Source organism: Hemitrygon akajei, chromosome 4 (genome assembly GCF_048418815.1).
Source record: "Hemitrygon akajei chromosome 4, sHemAka1.3, whole genome shotgun sequence".
NCBI classification, from domain to species: Eukaryota; Metazoa; Chordata; class Chondrichthyes; order Myliobatiformes; family Dasyatidae; genus Hemitrygon; species Hemitrygon akajei.
This window is the reverse complement of record NC_133127.1, coordinates 131,062,225-131,085,338: the sequence shown is the minus strand read 5'-3', so window position 1 is coordinate 131,085,338 and position 23,114 is coordinate 131,062,225. Positions and strand designations below refer to the sequence as shown.

Here is a 23,114-nt window from a genome sequence, read left to right as displayed (position 1 = left end):
AGGGTTTGGATGTGTCCGTACGGAGGGAATGCGTCTCCCCAGGGTTTGGATGCGTCCGTACGGAGGGAATGAGTCTCTCCAGGGTTTGGATGCGTCCGTACGGAGGGAATGCGTCTCTCCAGGGTTTGGATGCGTCCGTACGGAGGGAATGCGTCTCTCCAGGGTTTGGATGCGTCCGTACGGAGGGAATGCGTCTCTCCAGGGTTTGGATGCGTCTGTACGGATGGAATGCGTCTCTCCAGGGTTTGGATGCGTCCGTACGGAGGGAGTGCGTCTCTCCAGGGTTTGGATGCGTCCGTACGGAGGGAATGCGTCTCTCCAGGGTTTGGATGCGTCCGTACGGAGGGAATGCGTCTCTCCAGGGTTTGGATGCGTCCGTACGGAGGGAATGCGTCTCTCCAGGGTTTGGATAGCCATCAAGCACTCCTCATATGTTAATCCTTTCATTCCCAGAACCACTCTCGTGAATCTCCTATGGACCCTCTCCATAAGGGGTCCAAAACTGTTCACAATACTCTTAAATGCCTTATAGAAGAAGAAGAAGAAGAATGCCCTCTGAGTGGAGTCATCAGGATGATGTTTTTTTAATCAGGCTTCCTTATTTTTACGAGGCTCAACCCAGCACAGATGGAAAGCGTGTAAGGGAGCCGGCTGGATTCGAAGTCAGGAGCCTTCGCTCCGAAGTCCAGCACTGATGCCACTACGCCACTTGGCGGCTATGCCTTATAAAGCCTGAGTATTACATCCTTGTTTTGATATTCTAGTCCTCTGGAAATGAATACTAACATTACATTTGACTTCATTACAACTGACTTAATTTGAAAGTTAATTTTAGGAAATCCTGTATGAGGACCCCCCATGTCCCTTTGTACATATTTTTTTGAAATTTTTCCTAGTTTAGAAAATAGTCTATGCCTTTACTTTTAGTAAAGTACATGACCATATACTTCCCTACACTACGGTCCATCTGCCACTTCTTTGCTCATTCTCCCAATCTGTCCAAGTCACTCTGCTTCCTCAACACTGCTCCTCAACACTACCTGCCCTCCACCTGTCTTTGTATTGTCCACAAGACTGGCCCCAAAGCCATCAATTTTGTCATTCAAATGATTGACATGTCACATGATGAGAAGTAATCCTATACAGACCCCTGTAGAACACCACTACTCACTGGAAGCCAACCAGAAAAAGCTCTCTTTATTCCAACTCTGCCTCCTGCCAGCCAGCCAATTTTCTATCTATGCTATAATCTTTCCTGTAGTACCATGGGCTCTTATCTTGCCAAGCAGCCTCATGTGTGGCACCTTGTCAAAGGCCTTCTGAAAATCCAAGTAAGCAACATGCACTTTGTCTATTCTGCCTGTTATTTCCTCAAAGAATTCCAACAGATTTATCATGCATGATTTTCCCTTAAGGATACCATACTGACTTTGTTCTATTTTATCATGTACCTCCAAGTACCCTGAAACCTCACCCTTAATAATGGAATTCAACATTTTTCCAACCACTGAAGTCAGGTTTTCCAATCTTCTAGCTTCCCAATAATTTTTGCTATATTATATACCCTCTCTTTTGCTTTTATGTTGTCTTTGATATCCCTTGTCAGCCACAGATGAGTTAACCTCCCTTTAGAATACTTCATCTTTGGGATGTATTTATCCTTTGCCTTCCTGATTGCTCCTAGAAACTCCACCCATTGTTTTGCTGCCATCATCCTTGCTAATGTCCCCTTCCAATCAACCTTGAGCAGCTCCTCTCTTGTGCTTCTGTCATTCCCTTTGCTCCACTGCAATACTGATATATCTAACTTCAGTTTCTCCCTCTCAAACTGGAGGGTGAATTCTATCATATTATGATCACTGTCTCATAAATGTTCATCCACCTTAAGCTCCCTAATCAAATCTAGTTCATTACACACATCCAATCCAGAATTTTGCTTGTCAGCTCAGCCACAAGCTGCTCTAAAAAGGCATCTCGTAGGCATTCTACAAATTCCCTCACGTGGGATCCAGCACCAACCTGATTTTCCCAATCTGCCTACATATTGAAATCCCTTATGACTATTGTAGCATTGCTCTTTTTACATGAATTTCATGACATCACCTCCCAGCTTCTCACTTCATCTCCCCCACCCCACCCACATTCTCCCTCACCTGGTTTCACCAATCACCTGCCAGCTTCTGCTCCTCCCCCCCCAACAGCACCCCCCCCCCATCTTATTATGGTTTGTTGCCTCTTCCTTTCCAGTCCTGATGATGGGTCTTGCCCTGAAACATCAGTTAATTATTCCTCTCTCTAGATGCTGCCTGATCTGCTGTGCTTATCCAACTGATGTTTACCTTAATTATTTTCACCTAAAGGTTTCAAAAAATTTCCACAACAGATAAAGGATAGAGCCTAACCAGCCAGCATTTCTAACTATGAAATAAACTACATGAGGATTTCTCAATAAAATAATTCATATTTGAAAAATTAATTGAACAATATTAGGTACTTCAGATAATATTTAAGTGCTTAACTAGAAATGCAACTTTAAATTCCTAAGTATTATTATTTCAGCGAACCTGTCCTGGACTCAGCATGCAAGTACAATTATGAAGAAAACTCAGCAGGCCTCGATTTTCTTTGGAGTTTGCAGAGATTTGGCATGACATGTAAAATTTTGAAAAACTTCTATTGGTGTGTAGTGGAGAGTATGTCGACTGGTGCATCACAACCTGGTATGGGAACACCAATGTCCTTGAACAGAAAATCCTACAAAAGGTATTGGATACAGCCCAGTACATCACATGTAAAGCCCTCCCAACCACTGAGCACATCTAGATGAAGTGCTGTCACAGGAAAGCAGCACCAATCAATAGGGTCCCACCGCCCAAGACATACTCTATTCTTGCTGCTGCCATCAAGAAGGTGGTACTGGAGCCTCAGAACTCACACCACCAGATTCAGGAACAGTTATTGCCTTCAACCATCAGGCTCTTAAACCAAAGGGGATAACTTCACTCAATTTCGCTTGCCCCATCATTGAAATATTCCCACAACTAATGGACTCACTTTCAAGGACGGTTTCTCCTCACCTCATGTTCTCGATATTTATTGCTTATTTACTTATTATTTCTTCTTTTGTATTTGCACAACTTGTTGTCTTCTGCACTCTGATTGAACATCCTAGTTAGGCGGTCTTTCGGTGATTCTGTTATAGTTATTCTATAGATTTATTGAGCATGCCCACAAGAAAATTAATCTCATGGTGACATTTATGTACCTTGATAATAAATTTACTTTGAATTTTGTTTCATCAGTCTCACCAAGATACCATCACTCTGTTCAGTGTTTTGTCAACAAAAGCAATTTCACTTGAAGTCTTTTTTTTCTTGGGTATTGTTAACTTAGTCTCATTATTTTTACCTCACAGATCAATGAAGTGAATGAGATGGAACATTTTGCAAATATTAATGCATTCATCCAGACAGAAGATCTTCATTCACTCATCACATTATCTGCCTCTTGAATGCCTCTCAGGAATGACTTCTATCTAAGTCTGAATCGGACTGGTGTTAATCATATCGTCATAGTTAAGCCCAGCATGACTTTATGGCAATCTTCCTGCATCATCAACAAGACTGCTCATTTCCACCTGCTCAATCAAGACAAAGGAGATCCACATCCTTCCTGCCAACTCATTATCTTGCACATGAACTTCATCTGCTATAGACTTTTACCCAACAACAGATCTTATAGCATCTCAAGCTACCTTACTGTTTTGTCTATCTACAATGCTTGTTCAATGATTATTATAAATTTAACAAGCTTGAGTTTGATTTCTAAGTGATTTATGATAATTAAAGAAGAGGGCAGAAAGCACCAAACCTTGTGGTCTTTTACTCAGCATTATACCCTGTAACTGCGTAAGTCTTGTTACCTTGGAGTATTTCTTGACTCCAGACTGAGTATCTAAATTCAAAATCTTTTTAAATGTAAAAACTTTTAACTTCCACCTCTGTAAAATTACCTCCCTTTCCCTCACCTCAGTGCGTCTATCCATGTTGCATGTAACTGCCGTGAACAGTAACAGTGAATTGTAGGTGGATTTCCCAATTCATAACTGTGAGTTGAAATGCAATATTGAAAAATGCCTTTTTTCAGGATTCTTCAAACTTGCAAATCCTTAGCACCCTGAGGAACCAAAAAGACCTATCTAGATTTTAAACAGTTAATTTATGAACATTGAACAGGATGCTTCACATAAGTGTTATCAAACAAAATTTGACATCCAGCCACTTCTGGGCATTAGAACAGAAGAACAATATGGAATGAATAAAAACACATGTCCCAGAGTTCTTGGCATGCACATGCTAGGTAGAATGGTGCATGGGAGCCTGCCAAACTACCGTTATAACTGCCAGCTAGGATTCAGCTAAGCAGGGGGTGGAGTTGTGCTACACTATGTGTAAGCAAGCAGGTGGAAGGAAGCAGTCTTGTTAATGATGCAGGTAGATTATCATAAAGTCATCTTGGGCTTAACTACGACAATATGATTAACACCAGTCTGATTCAGACTTAGCTGGAAGTCCTTCCTGAGAGGCGTGGACCAGGGCCTAGAGAATGTATCAGATACTGAGGTAGAATAAGGAAAGATATCTGCATATTTTCAGTCACTACGACTCTGGAGGAATTCTTCCTTTATTTTCCACCTCAAAATTCAGACATCTGATGAAGGGTCTCAGCCAAAAACATCAACTGCTTGTCCATAACATCAACTCTGTAGGTGCAGTCTGAGTTGCTCCAGCATTTTGTGTGTTACCCTAAAAAGATCCAGACACACCAACTACAGCCTTCTTGGGGTTTTTTTTTGGGTAGGAAGCAGAAATTTCCAGCAGAAACAATGAATAATGCATAAGATGCCTTCTCAGCCATAATAATAATAATGTGTTAGGAAGCAGAGCTGGAAACAGAATGAAAAAGCTATGGGATTATATTCACAATTATATTGTTGTTTAGTATTTAAATAAAACATTTCATTAAAAACATTTTCTATACAATTGTACCCTAATTTTTCACTGGTGACAATACATTTAAACTATTTGAGGTTATACAGTTATTACCTTTCAATTTTTGCATTTAAGGAACAGAGATATGAAGCATTTAAAATCCACTTTTTTATGACTACACATGATCCCATCAGTAAGGAAAATTCAGGCATAGGTGAAGACAAAACTGCTCTTGGACTGATTGGGAAATATAATCTTAACCAAGGCTTAGTTCAAGCACAAGAGCTGAAGCATACGAGATGCAGGAATCCACGACTCACAAATGCAGATGAACATCAGGACTGAAAGGAGAGAAGGCAGATGTCTTAGTGAATAATAAATAAAATTGTGGCAGTGAGGTGACACCCATTTTTGATTTTAAAATCCTACAGATTGTATACAATATTTCTGTGGCTCTGGCACAAAAAAAAAACATTGGTTCAAGTCAAATTACAGCAAATAAGGCACAAACAAAATCCTTTCTCTACCATCTTCCTGAACCAATTTCCCCTCTTCTAACAGACAGATAACATCTCATTTATCCCCTTGTCCTTACCATTACGCCACCAGCCACTGCGTTCAACTGATCATTTTCACAATTTCCACCACTTGACATATATTCCCCTCACTTTCAGCATTTCACAGAGGTCACTTTAACAACTCCCTGGTCAGCCCCCACAAACAATCCGTGATAATAACACTTTCCCATGCAATTGCAAGAGATCCAACAGTGGTCCTTTCAGTTCTTCCATTCCCACCATCCAGGGCCCCAGCTGGAACAGTTCTTCTAATCTACTGTACTGAATTCAGTGTTCATAATTCATCCCCTCTGCATTGGAGAAATCAACCCCACTGAATGATCGTTTAATGGAGTACATGCGTTCAGTGTGCGGGAATAACCCCGAGCTTCCAGTCAGTTGTCACTTTAATTCACCATCCCACTCTGATCTTTCTACTTGTGAGCGTTTACATCGCTACAAGGAGGCCCAACACAAGTTTGAGGATCAACGATTTCAATGTACATTTATTATCAAAGAATGCATAAACTATACAACCTCGAGATTCCTTTGATTAGACAGCCACAAAGCAGGAACCCAAAAGAGCCCAATAGAAAAAAATAAAGACCAACACCCGACGTGCAGAGAAAGGGGAAAAAGAAACACAAATCTTGCAACCTACGGAAGCGAGCAACAACTTTCTGAACCAAAATGAATCCTTAGATCCGAACCTCAAAGTAGGCCCAGGCCTCAGTATCAGTCCATCATATTAGCGGGCATGGTGCACAGCAGCTGGGAGCAGCAGTGCCACAGAGAGAAGAGTGAAATCAGCTCTTGCCTCCTATCCTTATGCTCTGTCTTTCTAGTCCTATGTCTTATATCGTTTAAGTTGTCCAAACAGCGTATCCAGGCACCAGAAGGACCCAGGCACCGCTGCAGCAAAAGGCTCCGGGCCTAGAACACGCCATCCAGCGACTCGCTCCAGGCCCAGATTTCATCACCCAGCCTGAAGCCATTCTCGATTTGTCTAAATTGGCTCTGCACCTAGTGATCCATCCTCACACCTGGGTCATTTGTATGGGCATCAGAATTCTTCTGCCTTGACTTCTCCTCTCTGAATGGCTCACTCCATCTGCGTAGATTCTGCAACATACCAGCATGGTTTATCCCTCGAATTCACTTCGACTTCACTTGCCTCTTCATTGTTTATGGCGATAATTTCCTACAACTTACTTCAGAAAAGGTGAATTAGTAATGTTTTAAGTTAAATTTCTTGCCTTTTGAACTACCAGTAAGCTGTCGCACATGTTCAGTAGCGCCATCTTGAATGGAAGTCCACATTAACACCTCATCTTCTCATTTGTATATGTGGCAGGCTTCCAAGCTCAGTATTGAATTAACATAGAGACATAGAAAACCTACAGCACAATACATGTTCTTTGGCCCAAAAAGCTGAGCCAAACATGTCCTTACCTTAGAACTATCTAGGCTTACTCATAGCCCTCTACTTGTCTAAGCTCCATGTACCCATCCAGGAGTCTCTTAAAAGACCCTATCTTTTCCACCTCCACCACCACCATTGCTGGCAGTCCATTCCACGCACTCACCACTCTCTGTGTAAAAAAAACTTACCCCTGACATCTCCTCTGTACCTACTCCCTAGCACCATAAACCTGGGTCCTCCTGTGGCAACCATTTCAGCCCTGGGAAAAAGCCTCTGACTATCCACACGATCAATGTCTCTCATTATCTTGAACACCTCTGTCAGGTCACCTCTCATCCTCCGTTGTTTCAAGAAGAAAAGGCCAAGTTCACTCATCCTGTTCTCATAAAGCATGCTCCCAATCCAGGCAACATCCTTGTAAATCTCCTCTGCACCCTTTCTATGGCTTCCACGTCCTTCCTGTAGTGAGGCGACCAGAATTGCGCACAGTACTCCAAGTGGGGACTGAATTGCCCAATTTTAAGCAGCTTACTCTTTCTTTCTGTCTGCATCATAACTGACCATTCCTGCGAGTCATCACGTTGGCTCATTTTTTCTTATTCTACTCATCTAGTCTTGCCTCTTGGAGACATTCACTGCCTCAGCATATATCACGTGTGAAACAAAAAAGCCTCATGCTTTGGTAAATGCCCCCATTAAGCCATTTAGACCCATCCCCCAGAGATATTCCTTCTGGTTTACACAGCCCTTTCACACTTTCTCTCTTACTGAAAATTAATTTGTATTTCACTCTTTCCCAGTTATAATGAAGGGATTTAGACACACAACCATTTCTACTTCCACGGATGTTTCCTGACCTGGTGACCATTTCCAACATTCTCTGGTTTTGTTTGAGATTTCCAGCGTTTGCAGTTCTTTTTATTTTATCTTCATTGTACAATCATGCAAATTGCGTACGTTGAGGTTAACAAAAAGGGCACATTGAGAAAAAAATAAAATTGAAAACAAGGAGATCTGGACAAGATATATAAAAACAAATTGATTCAGTATTTCTAGAATTAGAAATTAATGTACTTTTTTGAAAGGACATTTGGAATGAAGGAAAATAATTAATAGGTGCTTTACCCTCACTATTTACATGAGAGGATATCAGAGGTATAACCTGAACTGGTCAAGTTCTTCCTTCATTAACAGCACTTAAGTAGTACCATATATTAGGGTCTGATTAAAATATACTTAACAAGCCTGAAGGAAATAGCAATCCCACAGAGTGAATGGAAGACAGAGATCTGGAAAGTATCCAAGGTAAAATCAGAGCTATTTTCAGAAATTAAAGAAATTGCATGTAGGCATATTGCATGTAGGCCTGCTTCCCATTTCAGAGTGGCCACAAAGAGATCCACGAGAGAAAAACAAAATCAGAATTGGGTCACGAGAATGACTACTGGATTCAGAAAGTTATGATACTAGGAAGCTTATAAATTCCTAAGACACAGCATCAGTAGCAGTCTATTCAGCCCATTGGATCTGCTCTGCTATTTGATCATGGCTGGTTTACACTCAATTGACACTTTATTAGACACCTCCTCTACCTAATAAAGTGGTCACTGAGTGTATGTTCGTGATCTTCTGCTGCTGTAGCCCATCACTTCAAGGTGCAATGTGTGCTCAGAGATGCTCCTCTGCACGAAGTACTGTCACCTTCTATCGGCATGAAACAGCCTGGCCATTCTCCTCTGAGCTCTCCCATTAACAAGGCGTTTTCACCCACAGAACTGCCACTTGCTGAATTTTTTTTTTTGTTTTTCCACACCATTTTTTTGTAAACTCTAGAGACTGCTGTGTATGAAATTCCGAGGAAACAAGCAGTTTCTGAAATACTCAAACCACCCTGTCTGGCACCTACAATCATTCCATAGTCAAAGTCACCTAGATCACATTTCTTCAGCATTCTAATGTTTGATCTGAACAACAGCTGAACCTCTTCACCATGTCTGCGTGCTTCTACGCACTGCATTGTAGCCACATAACTGGTTGTTCAGATATCTGCAGTAACAAGGTGTACCTAGTAAAGTAGCCACTGACTGTATTTTCCCTGAACCCCATTCACCTGCCTTCTCCCTGTAATCTTTGACACCCTTACTAATCAAGAACCTATCAACCTCTGCTTTAAATATACCCAAAGATTTAGCCTTCAAGGCTGTCTGTGGCAATTAATTACATCCTCTGGCTAATGTAATTTCTGCTCATCTCTATTCTGAAGGTGTGTCCTTCTTTTCTGAGGCTGTACCCCCTGGTCCTGCCCTCTCCCACTATTAGAAATATCCTCTCTATATCCACTCTACCTTGGCCTTTCAATGTCCGCTAAGTTTCAATGAGATCCTCTCATTCTTCTAAACTTCATTAAGTACAGGCCCAGTCATCAAATGCTCCTCATTCCTTAACCCTTCCATTCCCAGAATCATTCTCACAAACCACCTCTGCACTGTCTCCAATGCCAGCACATCCTTTCTTAGATAAGGAGCCCAAATCTGCTCACAATACTCCAAATGTCTGGCCAATGTCTTATAAAGCATCAGCATAACGTATTTGCTTTTATATTCTAGTCCTCTCAAAATGAATGCTAACATTGCATTTGTCTTACTTTTTAAACAAAGAATTTAATCCAGGATTTGAACCTGGGACCTCTCGCATACTGACAGATTTAAATCCAAAGCAAGAATCATGCTCCTAAACCAACAAGCCTCTTCCTAAGTCAAGTCTAAAGCACTTTATAGATGCAGTGTCTTTAATTCCCCCCCCCCCCCCCAGTTATTAAATAATTAATTATTAGATGGACGGTAATAAAGTTAATCAAAATCCAATTTAGAAAGAAAAGTTATAGTTAGTTTTCAAGTGAACAGTAGTGTTCTCAATGGGTCTGTTCTGGGATTACCTATTTATTGAATACGTCAACAATTTGGATATAGAATTGAGTAGAACAGTGCCTCAATATGCAGATATTGCCAAAATATGCCACATGGTCAATCATTTTTGTAAATATATTAAGAAATAGTGGGAAAGTAAGTGAATGAAATTAATTCACAATGTGTGAGAGGTGCCATATTTTGTTTAAAAATAATCTTTTTCAATAGATGGGGTAAATTCAGGTGGTGAAGCTGAACAACATAATTGAGTTCAGCTCTCAATCTATTTAATACAGTACAGTAGAAAATTTGAAGATGAACATTGAACTTTGTTGTGAGAAAGAAAGAAATTAATACTTGAAAACCTGAAGTCCAAGGTCTTTCAAGGTGACCTTCAGCCACAGAATTAGGATCAAAATCAGGTTTAATATCACTGCAACACACACAAAATGTTGGAGGAACTCAGCAGGCCAGGCAGCATCTATGGAAAAGAGTACAGTCGACCTTTCAGCAGGACTGGAGAAGTGGAGTAGATTTAGAAGGGGGGGGGGAGGGATAAAGAAATACACAGTGGTAGGTGAAACTGGGGGAAGGGGATGAAGAGCTGGGAAGTTGGTTAAAGAGATACAGGAATCTAATGGGAAAAAAACAGAAAACCATGAAAGAAAGAAAAGGGCAGAGAAGCACCGGAGGGAGGCAATGGGCAGGCAAGGAGATAAGGTGAGACAGGGAAAAGGTGAAGGAGAGGGGGGCATTACTGGAAGTTCGAGAAATCGATGTTCATGCCCATCAGATTGGAGACTACCCAAACAGGCTACAAGGTGTTGTTCCTACAAGCTCAGTGTGGCCTCATCACAACAGGAGGCCATGGATTGACATGTCGGAGTGGGAAGTGAAATTAAAATGGGTGGGCACTGGGAGACCCTACTGCTTCTGACGAGGTCTCCCAATCTACATCGGTCTCACTGATACACAGGCCTCATCAGGAGCACCACAGTAGATGACCCCAACAGACTCATAGACAAAGTGTCACCTCACCTGGAAGAACTGTTTGGGGCCCTGAATGGTAGTGAGGGAGATGTAAGGGCAGGTGTAGCATGTGTTCTGCTTGCAAGGATAAGTACCAGGAGGGAGATCAGTGGGGAGGGATGAATGGACAAGGCAGCAATTCTTGCAGAAAGCACCTTGGGGATGAGGTCCTGTTGGAGATGGCGTAAGTTACGGAGAATTATGTGCTGGACAGAGACTGGTGGGGTGGTAGGTGAGAACCCTATCCTTGGCAGTGAGGCGGGAGGGTCAGGTTAAGAGCAGACGTATGTGAAACGGAAGAAATGCGGTTGAAGGCAGCATCAATGCTGGAGGAAAAAGGAAGACACCTCCTTCATTCTGGAATGAAAAACCTCATCCTGAGAGCAGATGCAGCAAGACAGGGGGAATGGCGTTTTTACAAGTAACGGTAGGAAGAGGTAGTCCAGGTAGCTGTGAGAGTCAATGGGTTTATAAAAGACATCAGTAGATAACCTGTCTCCATAGATTGAGACAGAGAGAGATCAAGAAAGGGGAGGGAGGCGTCAGAGATTGACCAGGTAAATTTGAGGGCAGGGTGGAAGTCGGAGGCAAAGTTGAAGTCGACAAGCTCTGCTTGGGTGCAAGAAACAGCAAAATTGGGGACGGACACCGGTGTAGGCTTGGAACATAGACTGTTTCATGTAGCCAACAAAGAGGCGGCCATGCAACTTTTGTAGGAAGTGGGAGGAGCCAAAGGAGTAATTATTAAGAGTGAGGACAAGTTCTGCTAGCCAGAGGAGAGTGGGGGTGGATGGAGGAGTATAGGAACTGGACATCCATAACGAAAATAAGATGACCGGATCCAGGGAACTTGAAACCATTGAAATGTGTGTGAAGTTTCAAGGATGTAGGTAGGAAGGGACTGAATTGGGGTGGGGGGGTATAAAACAAAGTTGCAGATGTGTGTTCAGTGGGGCAGGAACAAGCTGAAGCAATGGATCTACCTGGACAAGCGGGTTTGCAGATCTTGGCTAGGAGGTAGAAATGGGAGGTGTGGGGTGCGGTAACTGTGAGGTTGGTGGTAGTGGATGGGAGATCCCCAGAGCTAATCAGGTTGGTGATGGTGTGGGAGACGATGGCTTGGTGCTCTTTAATGAGGTCCTGTTCGAGGTGTAAGAGGTGTCTGAGAGTTGTCACTGGGCCTCTCTGGGTATCACCAGTATTTGTCATGAAATTTGTTGTTCTGCGGCAGCAGTACATTGCAATACATGGTAATGAAATCTATAAATTACGTTAAGAAGCATATTAAAAATTAAATTAGTACAAAAAGAGAGAAAAAACACTGAGGAAGTGTTCATGGGTTCATGAAATTTATTGGCAGAGGGGAAGAAGCTGTTCCTGAAACACTGAGTGTGTGCCTTCAGGCTACTGTACCTCCTCCTTGATGGCAGCAATGAAAAGGGGGCATGTCCTGAGTGATGGGGGTCCTTAAAATGGATGCTGCCTTTTTGAGGCATCACCTTTTGAAGATGTCCTCAATGCTGGGGAGGCTAGCGCATATGAAGGAGCTGGCTGAGTTTCTGCAGCTTTTATTGATTCTGTGCAGTGGCCCCCCCATACCATACAGTGATGTAACCAGTTAGAATGCTCTCCACAGTACATCTGTAGAAATTTGTAAGCACCTTTGGTGGCATACCAATTCTCCTTAAACTCTCAATGAAGTATAGCCACTGTTGTGCCTTCTTTGTAGTTTCATCAATATGTTGGTGTAGGATAGATCTTCACGGACATTGACACCTGGGAACTTGAAACTGTTCACCCTTTCCACTTCCGATTCTGACTGGAGTGTGTTCCCTCGTCTTTCTCTTCCTGAAGTCGTCAATTCTTTGGTCTTGTTGAGGGCAAGGTTGTTGCTCCGACACCACTTAACCAGCTGATCGGTCTCGCTTCTGTACATCACCATCTGAAATACTGCCAAAAATCGTTGCCCTCCGCAAATTGATAGTTGCTTTGCCTAGACACATAGTAGAGCATTAGGCTAAACACGCATCCTTGACGTCAGCCAGAATTGATTGTCATCAAGGAGATGTTATTTCCCATCAGCACAGACTGTGATCTCCCAGTGAGGAAGTCGAGGGTCCAGTTGCAGAGAGAGGTACGGAGGCCCTGGTTTTAGAACTTTCTGATTAGAACTAAGGGTATGATTGTGTTGAACGCTGAACTGTAGTCAATAAACAGCAGCCTGACGTTAAGTATTATTATTGTTCAGGTGAACCAAGGCCAAGTGGAGAACCAGTGAGATTGAATCTGCTGTAGACATATTTATGGCAATAGACAAGTTGCAGCTGGTCTAGGTCCTTGCTTAGGCAGGAGTTGATTCTAGCCATGACCAACCTCTCAAAGCACTTCATCACAGTAGATGTGAATTCCACTGGGCAATAGATGTTGAGTCTGTTATCTTTCTTTCCTTTATATCATCCTAACATGACAGTGGTAAAGAAATCTATAGAAACCTTCAACCTTCTCTGTTAATTCCAATATTTAAAGCATTTATCACCAAATCTATATTAACTCTTAACATATCTGATGAAAGGTCACTTTGTATTTAATAGTCTTTGCAAAAGCAATGAGAAATCAACATAAAAATGTCTAAAATATCAACAAAACACTTTTTTAAAAATTCTGACAGTGCATCCAACTTAAACATTTTAATAATATTTATTCTTAAAACTGAGATGACAAGTAGTAACAAAATCTGTTTTCCCCCATTTGGCTGAAATTGATTTGGAGATGAAGATGACATCCTTCATATCGTGCATCACATTAAAAGAACTGCATCCCACTTATACCACAATCTAGTAAGGAGCACAATTTTTATTAAATGTTTCAAGCCATGGATGTAGCAAGAATAAAACACTATATCTGTATATTTAATGGATATGTGTGTTTAATGGTAATTACATTGACTTAAAAAATTAATTTATTTTTAAATTGCAGAAATACATCTAGGTAGCAAAACAAACCAATGCAACATCTCTTAACAGAAATAGGATACATCCAACCAAACTTCCATCCTCCCACATCACCAAGTTCTTATTCTATTTTGTGACGAAAGACGACCCGAAGCCTGGTACTTCATGAAGGGCTACGACATCATTTTCAGGACTGCTCATGTCTACCAGTTAATTGGCAGCTAAATAGATGGTCATGTTCTTGAACTCAGCAGATGTAAAGTCCAAGGAGACGAACAGGAAAATATGGAGCATGAGTTTTTCCTTTTTGGTGGAAAGGATGTTCCTTGCAGGAAATGATCTGTAATTATTTAATGTACTTTTCCATGAATTTTTTGTGGAATTCTGAGCGAAGTGTATCATTCACAAATCTCTTATCCCTCTTTGATTCATCTATTCCTTTAGCACAGTTCTTGAACACGACATCATCATCCCACCTAAAAGACACAGAAAAAATATGGCATTGATATTCTACTCTTGAAAATAATGTGCATCTATTTTGGTCAGCCATGTAATTTTCAAAGACTGGCAGATGATATTGATCTACCCACACCACCACTAAATCCTGCAAATAGCTAAATCCTTTTGACATAACTTAAAACTTAATATGAATTCAGACACACAACCACAGCAATATATGAAATTTCTTGATTGTTCCCCAATCTACCAATTATAGTTAAATTCCAATGAAGTTGTATTAAACCAGACTGAGTACTTTCCAACCTTTTGTAAGATGTATACAACATCTTTCAGACAAGGACATAGGAATATCAGTGCAACATTTTACATCTGTATAAAAACAGCAACATGAATACCTTAAATTACTTCAAGTACCACAGCAACAAAACACACTCCGTTCAGTATCAAGACAAGAAAAGCAATAAGATAACTGCTTTGCAAAGAATTTCAAAGGCCTCTTCCAGGCTACATCTACTGGGGAAATAGGAAAGAAGCTAGCTTGCACCCATGTCTATTGAAAACATAACTATAAATATTTGTATTATTATTGATAATCTTTATAATTAAGATATACTTTGCAATGAAATATAATAAATTATTTTCCAGATTACTACTTGCTGACATTTGGTAGGAATTCTAGAACTGGAATTACCTTTTAATAGAAGTATTTTAAGCTTTCATTAAAATGCAGATGCACAGGTTTAAACTTCTAATATCTTGGCTAAAGACATTTAAGGTCCTAGTGAAAGTAGGAGAAAGGACACCACCTTTCCTGCTGTTGGTATTTGGGGTAAAACTGCCTCAAATATAAACCAAGAAAAAATATACAAGATTACAAGTCAAGAATGACTAAAATGATCAGGTTGTATTTCCATAGGTCGGAAAGGTGAGGCTCCTATTTGTGTCAAATATGTTATCTAGGACTTCAATTGACTAGAATAACTTCAATTTCTTTAAAATATCAAACCTCAATATTCTGAAGAACTTGATATCTATAACATACATTGTGTAAATAGAGCATTCAATTTCACCACTGCAAGATGCACAAATGGTACCTTATAAATTAACATAGAAAACCTACAACACAATACAGGCCCTTCGGGCCACAAAGTTGTGCCGAACACGTCCCAACCTTAGAAATTACTAAGCTTACCTATAGCCCCCTATTTTACTAAGCTCCATGTACCTATCTAAAAGCCTTTTAAAAGACCCTATCATCATATCTGCCTCCACCACCATTGCCGGCAGCCCATTCCACGCACTCACCACTCTCTGAGTAAAAAACTTACCCCTGACATCTCCTCTGTACCTACTCCCCAGCACCTTAAACCTGTGTCCTTTTGTGGCAACCATTTCAGCCCTGACTATCCACACGATCAATGCCGCTCCTCATTTTGCACACCTCTATCAGGTCACCTCTCATCCTCCTTCGCTTCAAGGAGAAAAGGCCGAGTTCACTCAACCTATTCTCATAAGGCATGCTCTCCAATCCAGGTAACATCTTTGTAACACGAGTGAATTTGCAGATGCTGGAAATAAATAAAAAACACAAAATGCTGGCAGAACTCAGCAGGCCAGACAGCATCTATGGGAGGAGGTAATAATGACGTTTTGGGCCGAAACCCTTCATCAGGAGTGAAGTAACATGGGATGGTCGAAGGGGGTAAGAAGTGGGGGGAGGGATAAAGTAGAGAGCTGGGAAGTGAAAAGCTGTAGGGAAAAGGGCTAGGGGGAAGGTGGAGAATTATGGGAAATAAAAGAGAAAGAAAGGTAGGGCTGGGGGGAGAGATTATAGTGAGGGGGGGGGGAAGAGAGAGAAAGGGAACCAGACTAAAATAATAGATAGGGATGGGGGTAAGGGTGGGGGCAGGGGTATCAACAGAGGTCAGTGAGTTGGATGTTCATGCCGGCAGGAAGGAGGCTACCTAGGCGGGAGATAAGGTATTGCTCCATCGACCTGCGTGTGGCCTCATCTTGACGGTAGAGGAGGCCATGGACAGACATGTCAGAGTGGGAGTGGTCTGTGGAATTGAAGGGAGATCCCGCCACTGCTGGAGGACTGAGCGCCGGTGTTCGGCGAAACGGTCTCCCAGTCCGCGGCAGGTCTCCCCAATGTATAAATGGCCACATCGGGAGCACCGGATACAGTATATCACCCCAGTTGACTCGCAGGTGAAGTGGTGCCTCACCTGAAAGTACTGTTTGGGGCCTGGGATGGTGGTGAGGGAAGAAGTGTGGGGGCAGGTGCAGCACTTCTTCCGTTTGCAGGGATGAGTGCCCGGAGGGAGGTCCGTGAGGAGGGATGGGGGGGATGAATGGACAAGGGAGTCGCGTAGGGAGCAATCCCTGTGGAAAGCTGAGAGTGGGGGGGGGGAGGGGAAGATGTGGTTGGTGGTGGGATCACGTAGGAGGTGGCGGAAGTTACGGAGGATTATGCGCTGGATCTGTAGACTGGTAGGGTGATAGGTGAGGACCAGGTGGGCTGGCAGGGGGATGGGGTGAGGGCAGAGGTGCGTGAAATACAGGAGACGCGATGGAGGGCAGAGTTGATAGTGGACGAAGGGAAGCCCCTTTCTTTAAAAAAGACATCTCCTTTGTCCTAGAATGAAAGGCCTCATCCTGAGAGCAGATCTACATCTGAGATTTACATCTTTGTAAATCTCTTCTGCACCCTTTCTATGGCTTCCACATCCTTCCTGTAGTGAGACAACCAGAACTGAGCACAGTACTCCAAGTGGGATCTGACCAGGGTCCTATATAGCTGCAATATTACCTCTCGGCTCCTAAGTTCAATCCCACGATTGATGAAGGCCAATACACCATACACCTTCATAACCACAGAGTCAACCTGCACAGCTGCTTTGAGCGTCCTATGGACTCGGACCCCAAGATCCCTCTGATCCTCCACACTGCCAAGAGTCTTACCATTAATACTATATTCTGCCATCATATTTGACCTACCAAAATGAACCACTTCACACTTATCTGGGTGATAACATTTAAATAATGAGTGATCACGTTGGCCACGGCATTAAGATATTCTCTAAGAATAATATCTTTCATGTCCATCTCAGAGGGCAATATCACAACAAAAATCCACTATGTCATTCTGGTATTCCCTCATTCCTGGAACTGCTAGCTGAAATCATACATGAAAGGCTTTAAAGATTTTGAGTCCGGCAAGAGTGCCTCCAAATCACAGACAGCCTCAAGGTGCACAATAAATCTTAAGAATACTCCCGATAAATTTCTTACACCTAACGATGACGTATGTTTTCATGGAGGAATATCTGTAATGAACATCAATAATACACATATCATCTGCTTGGATGCAATATGGTACAATAGCAGATTAACCAAAACGCTGGATAAGAAACTCAATTGTTATTTCTGAAATATACTGGTCTCTGTACAGAGTTCTGCATCTGCAATACCCGGATGTTCATTTCTGGTATACAACCAGCATTATGGAGAAGTTCCAAATTGCATCTGGTCTAAGCATGACTGCACAGAGATTTATTTTAAATAGTAAAATTACGGACTATTTGGTTAATAAAATACCTATTGTTGGTTGAAATTAAATAGGTGAGTGGATTTTTTGATGGAAAGTGTAGGGAATGACGTTAAGAGATTCCCTTGCTCTGCTACATAGTTTCATCAAATCTTTCATAACCACTTCCGTGGCATCTTTCACTTAAAAATAAGCAAAAGGGAATCTGTATTGTAAAAATGTTACATATCATGTGATTTCAGAAAAGAAGGGAATAATTATACTAATACATGAGCAGACGAATGTCACTGAAAGCTGCTTTTCCTTCAAGACATCTTATTCTATGTTTAGTTATTCCACAAGATTTTAATTCTGTGGAATGTCTAAACAATTATCTTCAATAAGGATTAACACTACTGTATTTTAATACAACAGAAAAAGGGAACAAGTCAGCTAACTGTCAATATTCCAAAATGTAGCGATTGATTACTGCATGGGAAACCAATTAGGATACAGTACAGAAATAAAGTAAGCATTCTTCTGATAATATAATCTAAATAGTTCTCTGTCACATTACCTCCTCTTCACTTTGAAATTTGACTGTCCGATTAGATTTAGTAGAGGATTACCACTTAGAATATTTTCCATTCGAATTCGTTCTTCTTCAGCTTTTTGTTCACGCTCCTATGGAATTAGAAATTCAGTTATGTATCACCTGCTACTTAGAAAATTGTTATCCCCAATATATCCCTGAATAAGGTTATTTTCTCATGGATATGAGGAATTTTGGAGGAGCATTTTAAAATAAAATACAATGAGAAGAAAAATGTTGCAAGTTAAATTGTAATATAGACTTACAAATTCCTCAAGCCAATATTGAAATGTTCTATATTGTTCCATGTTGAAGATTATAACAGTTAAGATTTATACTTATTTCCTCTGGTAATACAGGCCTCATTTCCTCTGCAACACTTAAAAAACAAAACCGCAAGAACTTTACTTATGATTTACCACCATCATGAGGTGCCAACGTTATGAAGCTGCAACACAATATTCTATGAAAACTAAACATCAAAAAGATACAAAAGACCTAAGTAATTTTACAACCAATGAATTAAATTGAAACTCTGCAATTCTTCCATATAAGTCCATAAGACATAGGAGAAGAATTGGACTGTTTGGCTCATCGAGTCTGCTCTGCCATTTCACCATGGCTGATTCATTTTCCCTCTCGGCCCCAATCTCCTGTCTTCTCCCCGTATCCCTTCATGCTCTGACCAATCAAGAATCTATCACCCTCTGCCTTAAATATACATAAAGAATTGGCCTCCACAGCTGCCTATGACAACAAATTCCAAGATTCACCATCCTCTCTCTAAAGAAATTCCTTCTTGTGAATGATGTTGGATAATTAAAAAGCTAAAAAGTGGAGCTGTACATCTGATTTTCAGTAGCTGAGCATACTGTCACATTAAGGTCAGAAGTAGGAACTTCTCAAATCTATCTGCAACTATGCAGAAAACAAACTAATCTATATGGATAACTAACAAAATCTAGATAACATTCATATGAATACAAGTCTAACAATGCCTAAGAAGCTTGCCATCAAGCAGACCCGCCTACTTGACTGCTAAACGATCCAGAACCCTAAATACTCATTCCCTACACCAATGACGGACATTGGCTTGCTGCAGTCAGTGTGTAGACTCTACAAAACGCAATGCAGATAGTCACCTAGATTACATTGACAACACCTCCCAAATCTGTGATCTCTAACATCTGCATGTTTCCCTCCAATATACATTCCAGTGTGACTTGGAAATAAGTCACCATTCCATCATCACTGCTGGATTTGTGCCCTGGTGCTCCCTCTTCAAAAGCATCTTCGTAGGAAGGACTTCAAACAGTTTGAGAAGGCAACTCACTGTCACCTTTTCCACAGATGATTAGGGATGGGCAATAATATCTTGATACCGAGGTCATTAACAAAAATAAAAGACCTTTGTAAGAAGATTGTAAAACAGCAATCCTTACTTTAGAAGATACATTTCCAATTATTTTACATGAGTAACTAGAATGTGTTTCCAAACACATTTCCACATATGTTTTAAAAAAAGCTGTTCATTGATCAAATAATTAGTCATTCTTCATGATCTTGCTCTTTGGGCCCATTTTTTAACCAGTTTTTGAGAAGATCTGGGTATTCAGCTACATTAAGGACACAACAGGAGTACAAACTACTGGTACTATTTAAAAAAGTAAAAGATGTGTCTGGTCCTAGCAGGATTGCAATGGGCCCTCTACCAAGTCATCAGATTTCCCTTGTTTCCTTGTTTTCTGTAAGTTCTAACAGTAAAATCTAGAAGAGAAACATAAAGCAATGCAGTCCTAGCCAGTTAAGAACTGAGACCAATAACCGACTTGAAGAAAAATATAACCCAGCCAGTCCATCTTCCACACTGAATAATTGGCTGGAAACAAAACTAGTCATTGGAGCAGAAATAATGTTTAAAAAAACTGTGGGGAGTAAGATACCTGAAAAGAACTTCAGATTTTGAAAGATTAACATCACTTTAAGAGCACAGTAACTTGGGTTAATTCATATGTGAATAGCTGTATTCCATTGCTGACAGGTTTTATATTCAGGAGACACTGTGCATCAAATATTTTAAACTTCAATTGGCCTGGGTTTAAAATTTCTATGGCATTCTTGTCTACCACTTAAATACAGTCTACACCCCAGGGGTGTGTCCTCTCTCCACTGCTGTTCTCCCTCTACACCAATGACTGCACCTCCTCCAACCCCTGTGTGAAGCTTTTGAAGTTTGCAGACGACACTACCGTCATCGGACTCATCCAGAATAGTGATGAGTCTGCATATCGACAGCTGGTGGGCCAACTGGCGCTCTGGTGCAGTCGGAACAATCTGGAGCTGAACACGCTCAAGACAAAGGAGATGATAGTGGATTTCAGGAGACATCCCTCCGCTATGTCTCCCCTCACAGTCCTCAGCAGCCCTGTGTCCACCGTGGAGAACTTCAGGTTCCTGGGAACCACCATCTCTCAGGATCTGAAGTGGGAGCAGAACATCAGCTCCATCCTGAAGAAGGCCCAGCAGCGGATGTATTTCCTGCGGCTCTTGAGGAAATACGGTCTGCTTCAGGAATTGCTGCTGCAGTTCTACACTGCAGTCATTGAGTCTGTCCTGTGCACCTCCATCATTGTGTGGTTTGGAGCCGCCACCAAGCAGGATAGAACCAGACTACAGCGCACAGTGAGGACTGCCGAGCGCATCATTGGAGCCTCCCTGCCCTCTATTGTGGACCTGTACTCTTCCAGGTTGAAGAAGAGGGCGGGGAACATCATAAAGGACTCCTCCCATCCTGCGCACAGACTGTTTGATCTGCTTCCGTCTGGTAGGCGCTTCAGATCCCTCCAGACTAAGACTAATAGGCACTGGAGAAGTTTTTTCCCTACTGCGGTCACTTTGCTGAACAATTAACTGCCGGTTAACTGTCAGCTAACTATTACTTGGATTGCACTACCTGTATGTATAATCTATATTTTCATTTATATTTATCATTATTATTGTTATGAGCAGAGAGACAACATCTGCCGGAAGTAAATTCCTTGTATGTGCATAGGTACTTGGCGATTAAAGTCTGATTCTGATTCTGATTCTGACATATTCACAGCAAGCAAATATATATCAAATTGCCAGTTTCTTGTTGATTAAAAACTGTCCCAAAGCACAAGACAGGAAATACAGTCTTGGGAAAAAGTCCAGTTTACTATATTAGGGGCTGGAATGAACTATTACAAATTCTGAAACAACCAGTTACTAAAAACTAAAATCAATAGGGCAGACTGAGTAACAACCATTTCCAAACCTTGTTATTCCTCAAGCTTTTTTGCTCATGCTTTTGAGATGGCTATATACTTATTCAGAAGCAATATATAAATAATCATCCTTGCATTATATAACTACACAGTCTAGTGTGTTCTCCTGTCTGATTCTCTACTAGTTAACCAGATGATGTCATTTGGCCAGTGAACTCTCTCACTATCAAAATTAAAGAAATTCTCAGGAACAGGCTTAGTTTTTGCATGTGTACAACTGACAATCTTATTCCTTCCCTTTCTCTGATGTGCAGTACCGCAAAAATGAAGGATCTGTGAAATTCTTTTCTACTACAGTAGGTGTGTCAATTTCTACAACCAACATAAATATAATTGAATGTGAGAAAACAAATTAATTCAAGGTTTTTTCTACATATATATTGCATGTTTAAATGACTATATCCAATTTTCTGTACTGCTTAATTCCTAGTAAACACATGAATTAGAACATTTAAGACACATGCATGCAACAAGTTATTAAATGGTAATGTAACAGTGGCAGAGATACAGCCATGGTAATAGCTGCATATATCCATTGCTCAAGGTGAAGTAGATAAGATTAAATATTCTGTAACTAAATTAGAGAAAATATCTCATTTGTGAAGATATTTCAAGATGAAACAAGTTCTAAATGAAATGCAAAAAATGCTGTGAGAAATATTCCTTCTGCCTACACCATGTCCATATTTCTCCATAAATGTGCATATCGCTTCTAATTCCATCAGAAGCAACTTAATTACTAGTTTAAGTAGTTCAACACGGTGTCATGGGCTAAAGGGCATGTTCCTGTGCTGAGCTATTCTATGCTCTATGTAAAATGTATCTGATGACTTCATTAGAACTAGGCAAGGGGAAGCGTTGGGGGATGAACAAGAGAAAGGAAGCATGAAGAAAATAAAATCTATATCAAGAAAAGGGTGCTTAAAAGGCTAGATTGGAGATTCAAGCAGTGATAACCTTCACAAAACTAGAATGAAATTATTTTCAGTTAGTGAAATAAGAGAGCTTCAAGGATCAGTGACTTTAATTTTCTTTTACTTTTTTCCTGTGGTAACAATTTCACTTTATACTTTATCTATGCTTAAGGCTATCAAAGTTACAGAATAGATCTAATAGAACAGTTCACAGAATAAATCAAGTTTGGATACACACTTATTTTCAACAAATTAATTTAACAGCTCTGACAAAGATTTATTTTTAGTTTCAAGGAACTGAAGTCAAGACTAACAATACTGAACAACTAGTAAGAAATGGGGAGACTTTTTTAAGATTCTTAATTACCCTCACGATGGAAATATTTAGCACATTATGTTTTTTCTTTAAGAATTCACAATTTGGCTATAGATCATTTTCCAGTTCTAACTACATT

The 23,114-nt window shown here is 40.9% G+C and overlaps 1 protein-coding gene across 1 annotated transcript in view; it reads right to left on the bottom strand.

Annotated features, from left to right (window-relative positions):
* Positions 1 to 13,584: 13,584 nt before the first annotated feature.
* Positions 13,585 to 23,114, bottom strand: part of cwc15 (CWC15 spliceosome associated protein homolog) — a 49,873-nt gene continuing 40,343 nt past the window's right edge. The window contains exons 6-7 of the mRNA XM_073043314.1: positions 18,423 to 18,529; positions 13,585 to 14,333 (exon numbers count right to left, since the gene is read on the bottom strand). Coding sequence (XP_072899415.1) covers positions 14,204 to 14,333; positions 18,423 to 18,529 — 237 coding nt within the window. The 3' untranslated portion in view covers positions 13,585 to 14,203. The remainder of the gene's footprint in view (positions 14,334 to 18,422; positions 18,530 to 23,114) is intronic.